The 12030-nt window shown below is 44.1% G+C and overlaps 1 protein-coding gene across 1 annotated transcript; it reads left to right on the forward strand.

Annotated features, from left to right (window-relative positions):
* Positions 1–368: 368 nt before the first annotated feature.
* LOC109785923 (GDSL esterase/lipase At1g28600-like) lies at positions 369–1803 on the forward strand. The gene is made up of 3 exons (XM_073503097.1): positions 369–667; positions 751–877; positions 1083–1803. The coding sequence occupies exons 1-3, from the start codon at positions 403–405 to the stop codon at positions 1714–1716; spliced, it is 1026 nt and encodes a 341-aa protein (XP_073359198.1). The 5' UTR covers positions 369–402; the 3' UTR covers positions 1717–1803.
* The last annotated feature ends 10227 nt before the right edge of the window (positions 1804–12030 follow it).

Genomic DNA, 12030 nt, shown 5'->3' on the forward strand with positions numbered 1-12030 from the left:
ACATTGAAGCAGTTCCTTCGGAAGCAAAACTGAATAAAATTGGAAACAATTTTTTTTGTAAGGCCGCAAATTATATGGCATACAATGCCTATTTTCTACAATTATTACTCTCCTTACCGTCCGAAATTTGTTGCCTAAATATATGGAGAACATTGAATTAGTTTCCTAAATAACGGAAGAAATTATTAGCTAATCCCACGTAATCAGCTCCAGCAGGTTTTAATTTTAGAAACTGCGCGTGCGCAGGGGCCAAGCTCATCTAGCGGCTATACACACTTCTATTATAAATGGGGATGAAGGGAACCCATCTTGAATACTAAACGAAACGTAGATCTGCAAGACTTGTATTTGTAACCAGAGAGCTAGCGTGTGTCTCTTCTTCTGTTTCGCTAGATAGCTAAGATGGGGAGTTCCAATCGCCACTGCTCCATTTCCCTTGCAGTCATCTTCGTCTTTGCCGTCCTGCTGCTCAATGCCGATATAGGGTCGTGCGGCTGCTTCAAGCGCATCTTCTCCTTCGGCGACTCCATCACCGACACCGGCAACTTCGCATATATCAGCCGCAACAGTCCACCAGGTCCGCCCTCGGTGCCCCCTTATGGAGAGACCTACTTCCACCGCCCCACGGGTCGTGCCTCCGATGGGCGTCTCATCATCGACTTCTACGGTGAGTACGCACATGCATGCATGTGTGTTCCAACAGTTCGAATTTCGTGTGCATGCTCAATTTGGTGCCTGATGTTGTGTCAGCACAAGCGTTGGGCCTGCCGTTGCTGCCGCCGAGCATTCCCAAGGAGAAGACGGGGAAGTTCCCGACCGGTGCCAACTTTGCCGTGTTTGGCTCTATTGCGCTCAACCCCAAGTTCTTCAAGTCAAGGTATAACTTCAATCTGTCGCGCGGGTGCCTCGACGATCAGCTCGCTTCTTTCAAGAGAGTGCTCGCGCGGATTGCTCCGGGAGATGGTACGTAACGCATGCAAAAACATACGTTACAGTCAGCTTATCATATTCTAATTAGGCCACATGTCTGCATGCACATTGCGTTCTTGGTCAACTTATTCTTTTTTTTTGTCTGTGATCAGCTTTAAGAGTCTTCTGAGCCAATCCCTGGTTGTCTTTGGCGAGATCGGCGGCAACGACTACAACTTCTGGTTCTTTGATCGTAGGCGCAGCCGGGACACGGCCCAGGAGTACATACCGGACGTGGTTGCCCGCATAGGCGCCGGCGTCCAAGAGGTGATCAAGCTCGGTGCCAAGACTGTCCTTGTCCCAGGGAACTTCCCCATTGGGTGCGTGCCGGTTTACCTCAGAGATTACAAGAGCAACACGTCCACGGACTATGACCAGTTCGGCTGCCTCAGGTGGTTCAACACATTCTCCCAGATGCACAACCGGCTACTGAAACAAGAGATCAGCATGCTCAAGTCGCAGAACCCCGGCGTGAAGATCATCTACGGCGACTACTATGGTGCCTTCATGGAGTTTGTCAAGAATCCTCTCAGGAATGGCATTGACAAGCCTCTGGTGGCATGTTGTGGTGGCAATGGCCCCTATGGCACAGGCCATGAGTGCAACCGGAAGGCGAAGGTTTGCCCCAACCCATCTAGGTTCGCCAACTGGGACCAAATCCACATGACAGAGAAGGCATACAATGTCATCGCTAATGGGGTGCTCAACGGCCGGTACGCCGACACCCCGTTGCTCCACACTTGCTAGGACATTCCAGTTCCTTCATTTTCAGATTTGAATAATTATTGGGCGGCTAATGAATACTCCCTTTGTAACAAAAATATAAGACGGTTTTTTGGTGACTTCTTATGTTTTAGTAGAGGTTGTTACTTTGTATCATATGCGTATCGAAAAGTGCAACAGTGGGAAAAATAAAAATAAATTAAGACATGCATTATTGGCTAGTCTTGTTTTAGATATGGTCAGCGACAGCGGTAGGGATTAGACTACTGATCCCTGCCTCCCATCAGACTAGTGAAACATTGTAGGATTAGAAGCATCATAGCCGTCCAATCTACTAGTATGGCCCACACATGGACTGTTGGTTTGGAACGTTAATTGATTCCTCCTATAATTGCTTCCGCTGAACATGTCCCCTACCATCGTCCCACACCTGTTAATTAGGAAATAATCCCTTTGCATCCTAATTCCCGCACCTGTTAATTAGGAAACAATCCCTTTGCTTCCTAATTCCCGCACATGTTAATTAGGAACAATCCCTTTGCTTCCTAGCTTGAACGTGAGGAGCATGGTAGACTGATACTAGTACTTTGCCATTAGCTAAAAATTGCTTCCCAGAAATCATGCCAAATATCTTTTGTTATCCAATTTTTCTGGTAAGTTATGATTTTCTTCTAACAAACAAATATAAGAAAATAATTATTATTGAAGATGCATTTTTGTGCTAAGGTGGCATGGAAGCATTATTCTTTGTCAATAAAAGCATCCTTTTATGTTGCAGTCGGAACATATTTTTCGGTCGTCGTATGGATAGAGTTTTTTTCTATATTGACTGAAGCATTGTTTCTCGCTTTGAAAATTTATTTTGGTGTAGCAAAAACAATATTCACGTTTGATGTACGCATTTACATTTTGTAGAATAAATTGTGCAGAGGCAAACGAAAACATACAGGGACACCGATTTATTTGATAAGAACAGTATACAACTTTATTTTTTACAAAACTACAATAATTCACTTCTACATAGCCAGTATCACTTCGCGTTGAACTAGCCGATCATGGGTGAGCTCCATGCGTGATGCGAGTTCTTCATTATCAACAAGGTAACCACCACATACAACGGTGCCTAGTGTCTGCATCTCACTCAACATTGTGGCCAATGTGCTTGAAATGAAGAAGCACAGCTGAACCGAGCACAACAAAGTGTCTGTACAACAGAAAAATCAGTGAAAAATAATGAAGCTCACATTAGTAGTGATTGAAACAAAAAATTATTACCAGAAACAAAATGCTTATCAGTAAAAGAAGCAAACACTAGCCATGGTTCAAGGACATAATACAATTGGTTGAATCAAAATGTCTTTACAATAAAAGAAGCACACACGAGCAATGGTTGAAGCAAAAGTTTACTACCATGGAAGCATATACAAAACCCTAAACCAGTGAAAAACAATGAAGCACACATCAATAGTGGTTCAAACAAAAAAGGTGCAGTGGAAGAACAAAAATTTATGCACAATAACTTTAGTCAAAGAAGCAGCACCATTCATGGTTGAAGCACACACTAATATTGACGGCGGCATGAACAAGTATTGGTCGAAGCAGAATTTATGTGCTGCAAGCGGTGCTGCAGCGCCATCTGGCCAGCATTCCTTCGATGCTGCGAGCAGCTGTTAGGTGTGCCGCAAGTGGCGGCGTTGTGAGGGTGGCGACGCCGACGACGTGGTGCTCCGACCGGCGGGGGTCTACAAGGGTGGCAACACTTGTGCTGTTGTGAGAGCAGCCACCAATGCTTCAAGCGGTGGCTCCGAGGGTGGCAACTATGATTGAAGTACGATCGCCGGGTGTCCGTGGGATGCACTGCTCTTGTGCAAGATGTCCAATTCTGTAATGTTGATTTGGCCATTCTGTATTGTTCATTTATGCTGCAGTTTAATTCAGTTCCATTTTGCCACTTTCATCTTACAGTGATGTTCAATTTCATGACCAGAGTATCCAAAATTCAGCTCATTCAGTTATAGCATCCATGAAGATTAAACAAAGACATAAAGACATGAAGATTAAACACATCATGGCAAATTTTATGGAAGCAAGGCATTAGAAGTAAGAAGCTAATTTGTTAAACACAACATGGCAAATTGTAGGAAGCAAGGAAACATGGCAACTCAACATTACCCGTCTAGGTTGGAAGCATACAATAGAAGTCCAATAATGAAATAAGCAAAACATGTGGCTACCATCAGGAAGCCTGTCTTGTGTCATCATCATATGAATTTAACGGATTTTTTGTTGACCCATTGGAATGATTATCTACCGAAGAAAGCGGGAGCTACTCGGACCAGGTGGACCGGAGTCCAGAATGGTGGAGGAGGGCCTGATCCCGGTGGAGATAAGCGCGACAGTGAGTTACGTTCTGAGCTCGTCGGTGACCACGTGGGCGGAGCTGGCCGGCCGGGTGGGTCACCGAGCGGCTGGACGAAGAGGAGAGAAGGAGACTCCTGCGTGCGCGGCAAGGGAGAAGGGGATCTGGGCAAGGCAAGTTGGGGACGATGCGTGCGAGGGGAGGGAGAGCCCGGCAAGCTGTGTGCAATCAGGGACGATTGCAACCAGGGGGGATTAAGGGCATGTACAATGGTTCTATCTTAGGCATGCCACGATAGGATAAATAATGAGGTGGAGGAGAGAGAAATCATAAGAAAAGGCTTCTCTTCTCTTATTTAAGAGAAGACAAGAGATGATCTATTAGCACAATATGTCTCACCACGTTTTTAGGAATAGCTATTTATTGAAGATGTTTAGTTAAGGTTACTAGCAACGAGCATGACTGAAAGCGACCTAGCTAGATGTCTAACTTACGGCGATGGCTGGGCTGCACTTGCGTATATAATATAAAATAGCACATATGCCCATGCATTGCAACGGGAGAGATAATATGCCCGTGCATTGTAACGGAAGAGATAATTAACGTGTTTACTGAAAATCCATCGGCACGTCCTGATAACAACCGAATTGTGCACGGCAGAAAGGCACATACTGAGTTCTAGCAAAAATTCATATGAGTAGTACAACCGACAATAATTTTGGTACGGTTTTTTACGGCGATTTTGATCTTAAGGTGCATAATTTTTCAAGTTTTCATATCAAGGCATTATTTGTAAGTTGAAGCAATGTTTGGAATTTGCACTAAATCATGAGAAAACTCAATAAAAAGATTCTCTCTATATTTTTTTGAATCTCCCCTTTTTTATCCTCACTGGGAGAGCAGCGATAGCGCGGAGGAGCTCGCGTGCTCCCGTTTCGTGGACCAATGCTATGGCTCGCAGGTGCCGTGAGCATTAATTGATCGAGGGAATACAGTTGTTGTCGAAACGAAAACCTATACATTACAAATACTGGGACCGTACCGTATACCGGCGCGAGGGCGTCGTGTGTTGGCGTTACCGCGGCTGGCATCCTGTTCCGTGGGAACAGGATGGTGAGGCCTGCCGACGACTGGTGGGAAACATCATCGTGGAATGGGGCGAGGGAAAAAAAATGTGACGGAAAAATTAAAACCAGATCCCGGCCGACGTGTTGGTTTTGCGCTTGTCGGAGAAGCTAATCCTTCTGGATCCAGCCGGCAGGTATTCTTTTCTCAACCAGGTTTCGATTCCGCTGGTGATGAGCCATTTGGTAGAACTAGCTGACTAGATGGGGGTGTGCCGTCAGGTTCCACTGCCAGCGATTGGGGGCTAAGAGAGTACGGCGCCGCCGTTTGGGAGCAGTGAGAGCACGCCGCCGGCCCAGCCCCTGGCAGATCTATTGGACGCAGCGGCCGAGCCCGGCATCGGTGAAGTGGGGAAGGAGGCACTGGTACTGCGACTGTACAGGAACGATGCTTGCCCCTCGATCAGCTTGTCGGCCGCGGATTCGGAGAAGTCAACAGGCAGTGACGACCCTCAGGCACAGCCTGGACAAAGAGGTAGTAATACGGTCGTGTAAGTTCGAACTATTTGGATGCCGTGCTCGCAGTAATTGCAGCTTTGCCTATGAATACTTACTACAAACTGAATTGTGTAGACGCTAACTGGAGTTGTCATCCTCGTGCAGTCGTGCTATGCGTTTGTCAGAAATAATGAACTGCATCTATTATGTGCAGGGTTCGTATTGCCGAGCACCTACAGAACTCATTAATAAAGTAAAAAAAAGACAAAACGCATTTTCTTTCTGTTTCCGAGAGGCATGGCGTGCCTCTCATGAAAGCAAAATCATGCCTCTCACGGATGAAAAACCGTGCCTCACGAAAAAAAAGAGAAAACACGTTTTTTTTCGTTTCCGAAAGGCAACCGTGCCTCTCGCGGAAGCAAAAAGAAAAAAAAGGTGTTTTCACGGAATATTTTTTTTGTCGAAAAACTAAGAAAGACCGGTGAAAAACAAAAAAAGCTAAAAAATCCAAAAAAAATCTAAAAAGCCAAAAACGCGTGCGAAAAATAAAAACAAATAAAATCCGGAGGGAGCATCCAGGGCGCGATACGTGGTGGCAAGTGATCGTCGTCAGGCTACCGAAGATGCGTTCGTCAACTAGTTGCTCTCCGGATACGGGGATCCACTTGTAGATGCTCCAAATCTCTTTCATAAACTAGGTTATGAATTGTCCGCGAATGCTGCCTCGTGCATTTGACCTGTCACCCATGCGTCGTGTTTAGCAAGTTGGTGTGGTTAGAGGATTACCAAGTTGACTACCATTTCACGCGTGAGATCGAGCAGAGTGTGACGTGTTTTAACGAACAGAATGTAAATGACAGGTGACTCTATTTTGTAATCCTCCTGCATGCGTGTCAGCATGGCCGGCAAGTGTGGACGCAAAGCCAGATGAGCCCACCCGACACCGCCTCGGTCGTGAGTCGTGACACACTGTTAAGTACTCCCTCCGTCCGGAAATACTTGTCCTAAGCATTTCAAGGACAAGTATTTCCGGACGGAAGGAGTACGACGTAGGCGGTGAAAATGTTCAGATGGCACATCTCGGTCGAGGATATAATTGTGCTACGCACATCAGCGTCCGTCAGTGATTCTCCAGATTTTTCCCTTCGGAGTAGTCAATTCTTTGCTGTAGAGAAGATGGTACTCCTAGGAGTAGAGTCAGTTCTTTGTTGTAGAAGCTAATCTTGTCTACTCCCGAGAAGATGGTAGAAGCTGATGTACTGTAATCAGCTTTAAGTGATGGTAGAAGCTGATATAGTCAATTCTTTGAAGTAAATTACAGCATGGTGTTGTTCAATATGAATTGGATTTGCTGTAAATTTATAGGTTGACTAAGGTGTTGTTGAGATGACTATGCTGCTGTCAATTCAGATAAACCTGAATTGACTTTGTCAGTGCTGTATTTGTCCCCTCGGATTATTGTAAATTCTATGTAGTCAAGCTTGCAATTTGGATTTGCTGTAGTCAACCTATTACATTTGTTAGTTTTAAAAATTCAGTTTATTCAGTTACTGAAAATTCAGTTAGGCACACAAATTTCAGAACTTTTGTGTGCCCTACATACTCCATGATCAGCAGCAGTTTCAGCCATGTCAAAACTGTCAATTTACTGTCAAATCAGTTAAAAACCAAGATGTTAACATGCTTTGTTACTGAATTACAGAGATTTTCAGAACCTGAACATTTTCAGAAACTGAACATTTTTAGAAACTCAACATTTTCAGTTAGTGGCTCAAAGATGTTCCACTAGGGAGTAAACAAATACCCCTATTAATTCCACTAGAGGAGTAGACATTTAACATAAGGTAGTCCCATTTTAATTTAACTGTAGTATATTTTTAACATTAGAGTAACTTTTCATTTCTGAAACTTTCAGCCTCAAAATGGCACAGTACTGTGCAAGAGTAATCTCTCATGTGACAGTAGTCATGATTAATTATCTTGAGCTTTTTCCATTTAATTTTTGAATAGCAGCACGTTTAAATTTGTTTTTTTTTAACTTGTTTGATGCATCCATGGCCGCATCCATAGCAGCGAGTACTGCTTGTTGAGATACTACTGCAGATATTGTTTGGCTGGTGATATTGCTTACTGCAGCTAGAGTAGAAGAAGGAATAGGAGTAGCTGCAACTACAGTAGGAGTAGGAGTACCCCATATTGTCCTTCACTGTGAGATCTTGTGTAAATCAAAACAAAATTGCGTGTCCATATTTAACAGCAAGCTCATCATGCCAACTGACATGCACTTCATTTTTGTTACATACACTCTGCACTTCTTACATGCACTTTGAATTTTCTCCAACATTAGTAACATTACTCCAAGATAACTGAATTCTCTGTTACATACACTAAGCACTTCTTCATTAACTGAATTTTTTTCAGGTTTTGTACAAGAGCATGTTGAAAACATGTAGTTATTGACAAATCATCACACAAGTTCCAGGAGATGGAATCCTGAGCACCAGGCATCAGGTTGACATTATGCAGCAAGACCCAAGGATCAACAATCCTGAGCATCATGGCACTGAAAAGAAAACTTAGCTAGACAGTGGGCTAGCCCCAGCTTGTTGGCCTTGTGGCAGCAATGATGAAATCTTGACCATTCATCACCATGCTTATTAGAAGAAAGCAAGGAGAAAATAAAGAAAAAGGGGCCAACAAGGTTCGAACTGATGACCTACTGATCCCCACACAAATTGCAAATTCTGAGACTATCATACACATGACAACTGAAATGCCATTACGAGTTGCCAGCATAATTGTTGATTGACTGGAATCAATTTGTCAATTTGTCAGTAGCTAATTCTGAAACTGTCACGATCCTTGTTTCCAAAAATACTGGAATCAATTTGTCAGTAGCTATTTCCTCCCTTGATTACTTCAAAAACAGTAGCAATTTCCTCCTTGATTGACTGAATATTGGGCAGGTAATATTGATCTGAGCAGGAATTGATTTATTTTTCTCGAAATTGATTGATTCTTCCTGTGATTGACCTAGGCAGGTAATATTAGGCAGGAGTTAATTAATTGTTATCGAAATTGATTGTTTCCTCCCGTGATTGATCTAGGCAGGTATTATTAGGCATGATTTAATTATTTTTTATCGAAATTGATTGTTTCCTCTCTTAGGCTGCTCATAGTAGGGAGTAACTTAGACTAGTAACATGCATATGTTACTAGTCTATGTTACTACCTCTATAGTGCATAGTATCATAGATTAGTATCATAGGTGGTCTCATTTATTGCCATGCATGATACATAGTAGCATCATATTTAGTATGTTACGGTATCTACCTATGTTACTATAACCATCTCTCTCTTCTTTAATTGCCTGCCACATAAGCATGTTTGCGAGTCCCAAGTGCATGATACTACTTATGTTACCCCCACTATGGTCAGCCTTAATTGACCGAACTGCTGCATAAGGCAGGATTTGATTGATTGGGCAGGAGATTACCCAACTCCCGCGGCGGAGCAGGGAAGGAGCAGCGGCAGGGAAGGAACAACGCCAGGGAAGGAGCAGCAGTGGCGGCGGACCTCGATCAGGCGCGCGGTTGTCTCCAGGCGGGGAAGGAGTAGCGGCAGCGGGGAACTTGCCCAACTCCCCCACCGGAGTGGGTGGCCGCGGCGGGCGCGGGGAAGTGGCGGGGGACGCGAGCAGGGCTACTTGGAGGAGGCGCCCATCTGCCGTGGAGCCGCTATCCGTCGAGGTGGTCGCCGCGGAGCAGCTGGTGGGCGGCGGCGCAGCACACTTTCGTGCAGGCGGCCAGGTTGGCAGGGACGGCGCAGCTGGGCAGCGGCCGCGCAGGTGGGCGGCGACGCCGGCTGGGCCCTACTGCCGGCTGCCGGCGGTGGCTGGGCGCGCGGGCGACGGTGGAAGGAAGAAGCAGAGACGGGTTTGATTAGCAAGAGATTTAAAAAGGCGAGGTTTTTTTGGCAAAACTGTAATTGCACTATGCCAGCGACAAGAAATACGGGACGGAGGGAGTACATGCAACAATACCTGACACGGCTCTTATCCCGATGAAAATGAGTGCGCAGCGATTCCGTGAGCATGCGAGCTCGTCCGCTCCTATGCATTTTCTGTTGGATTATGGATGGGCTTAGGCCCATATAAGACACTAATCCCTGGTTAATCTTGAGGCCCATGGATGAGATGGCAGGTGGTGGGAAGTTTAGTCCCACCTTGCTAGTTGAGGAGAGTTGAGACCCCTTTATAAGGGTTGCTCTACCACTTGCCATTGGGAGCTTGAGAAGAGGAGTGGTACAAGCGCGCTCCTCCTCCTCCGCCGCCTCGCCTCGCCGCTCATGAACGAATTAATTAATCAGGGATTAATTAATGAGTCGATGTGCGACCCTTGCCGGGAATTGCGTTGCCGGGATTCATCGACTCCCTTGCCGGGAGTGGGTCGACTCGGTCGTGGGCCTTCGCAAGGCCCACGACTTTCTCCCTTCGCGTGACCTAGCCGTCATCTACTGTTCCTCACTCTTTGCTGTCTTCGGCGACCCCATCCCGACGACCGCGTGCACGGCTGGTCGGGAGAGCAGGTGCCTCTGGAACCCTGTCGTTCGAGATCCTGCCCGGGAGAACGGCAATAAGGTTTTTGGGGAGCGTCTCAACGCGACTGCTCCCGATCCGTCCCCAACTTCGTTCGCCTCTGCTTCCACTACTTCATCTGCATACTCGTATTTATGCTAGCCGTATATGTGCTGCTCATAGATGGTTCGATTCTATGTTCTGTACGTGCTAGTATACTTAGGTATCGCTATGAGATGCATATCTTTTATGCCATGCTTACTGTATACTCGTGGATTAGTCTAATCGGAAAGGTGCTAATATTTTCAACATTTTCGCCGATCATTCATCGGCCTGTTATTCTCTTCTTTCTTTATTACTTCTATATGCCCTTTGAAACCGATCATTAATGCTCCCTCCAATCCATATAGCCCCTCCTAACATACTTCATATAAAAGTTATATTGTGTATTAGCATTTTCCAAAATACACCGTTGCAATTAATTGGGTTAAGCGAGGTTATGTCCTAAACAGAATCTCAAAGTGTTTAGCAGGAACAAATAATAGCACGGTTTGGAAACTACACATTTTTCTGATCAAATTACATATACAAATTATTTTAATCCGAGTTATGGTTGTAAACTTCACTAGCATGTTTATTCTATTCTTTGTAAATAATAAAAGGCAAGGACTTAAATAAACTGAAAACAGAGCGAACTGTCCTTCTCTGAACATGGATCAAACGTGAACCTCGTTATAATGCATCCGTTCTCTGACACAAGTGCAACCGAGCCATTGCCGTCTCTGCTAGATACTCCTATATTGTTAGGCTTGAAGTTTACTGCCTGCTCACGTTGTCAACCTTGTACAAGCTCTTGATTTATTCACAAACTTTGAAGGCTCTTATTTAAGTGACACCTAACTATCTAGCAGGTGCACAATTGTGGTATCAAACCATGTGAGAAAGCAAAACAAGAGTCACTGGATGAACAAATAAAACATCTCTAATCAAACTCTCCTAAACCACATAATTCTCTGACACACAAAGATAGTCAAAGAGAGATGAAGCACAAAAGATGAAGTTCAGGAAACGGACGAGCTTGATAACCGCTAATTATTTAACAAGAAAAAAATCCCAGATCACATATATTGATATACACTAGTAAGTTGCCCTTGCAACGAAACATATTTTTTTTAATGTTCAAAGTGGTAATGAAGGCAAAGATCAGGCATAAAAAATAATTAAGAATGATGAATTTTTTTTTGGAAGAGTGAAAATTAAAATTCCCTTCATACACAAGATCACATAAATTAAAATGAAGACATAATTCTTCTACAGATTTTGTCAGTGTCTTCTTTCATGCTGTATAACACAACTACTGTGAGCACATCTTTGTACACAATATACTTGGTAATTTCCGACGGAAAAAGGTGTTAGATCGACTAAGAGATTTACTGTGTGATGAACACTCCATACACTACATCTATCAACGGATAGTGAAATAATTGAATTATGTGTTTTTTGAAGTTTAAGAAATCCATCATTTACTGGAGACAATGCTTAGAAAACGTTGAGATCATGCAACATCGATACTTATGGAGATTAGCTCCGTACATAATTGTAGATTTAACACATAAAAGAATAGGAATGTCCAAAAGGTGTAAATTTCAAGACTCTTGCAGGACCGATCGAAATAAACTGGGCGCAAATTTGGAGCATGAAATTTGCCATGGTTGTAATGTACATATATTGGACTAATAACCCGATACTACAAAAAGGAATGTGAATGAACTACAAAATACTCTTTTCTGGTGTCCCGGCCTTTTTAAATAAGTAAAAAAAAAACATTTCTGCATCGGTAC

Source organism: Aegilops tauschii, chromosome 7, assembly GCF_002575655.3.
Source record: "Aegilops tauschii subsp. strangulata cultivar AL8/78 chromosome 7, Aet v6.0, whole genome shotgun sequence".
In the NCBI taxonomy this organism is placed as follows: domain Eukaryota; kingdom Viridiplantae; phylum Streptophyta; class Magnoliopsida; order Poales; family Poaceae; genus Aegilops; species Aegilops tauschii.

Coding starts and splice junctions, on each gene's coding strand:
- LOC109785923 (XM_073503097.1), top strand. CDS start 403: ATGGGGAGTTCCAATCGCCACTGCTCCATTTCCCTTGCAGTCATCTTC. Junction 668..750: donor TCTCATCATCGACTTCTACG/GTGAGTACGCAC, acceptor ATGTTGTGTCAG/CACAAGCGTTGGGCCTGCCG. Junction 878..1,082: donor CCCAAGTTCTTCAAGTCAAG/GTATAACTTCAA, acceptor GTCTGTGATCAG/CTTTAAGAGTCTTCTGAGCC.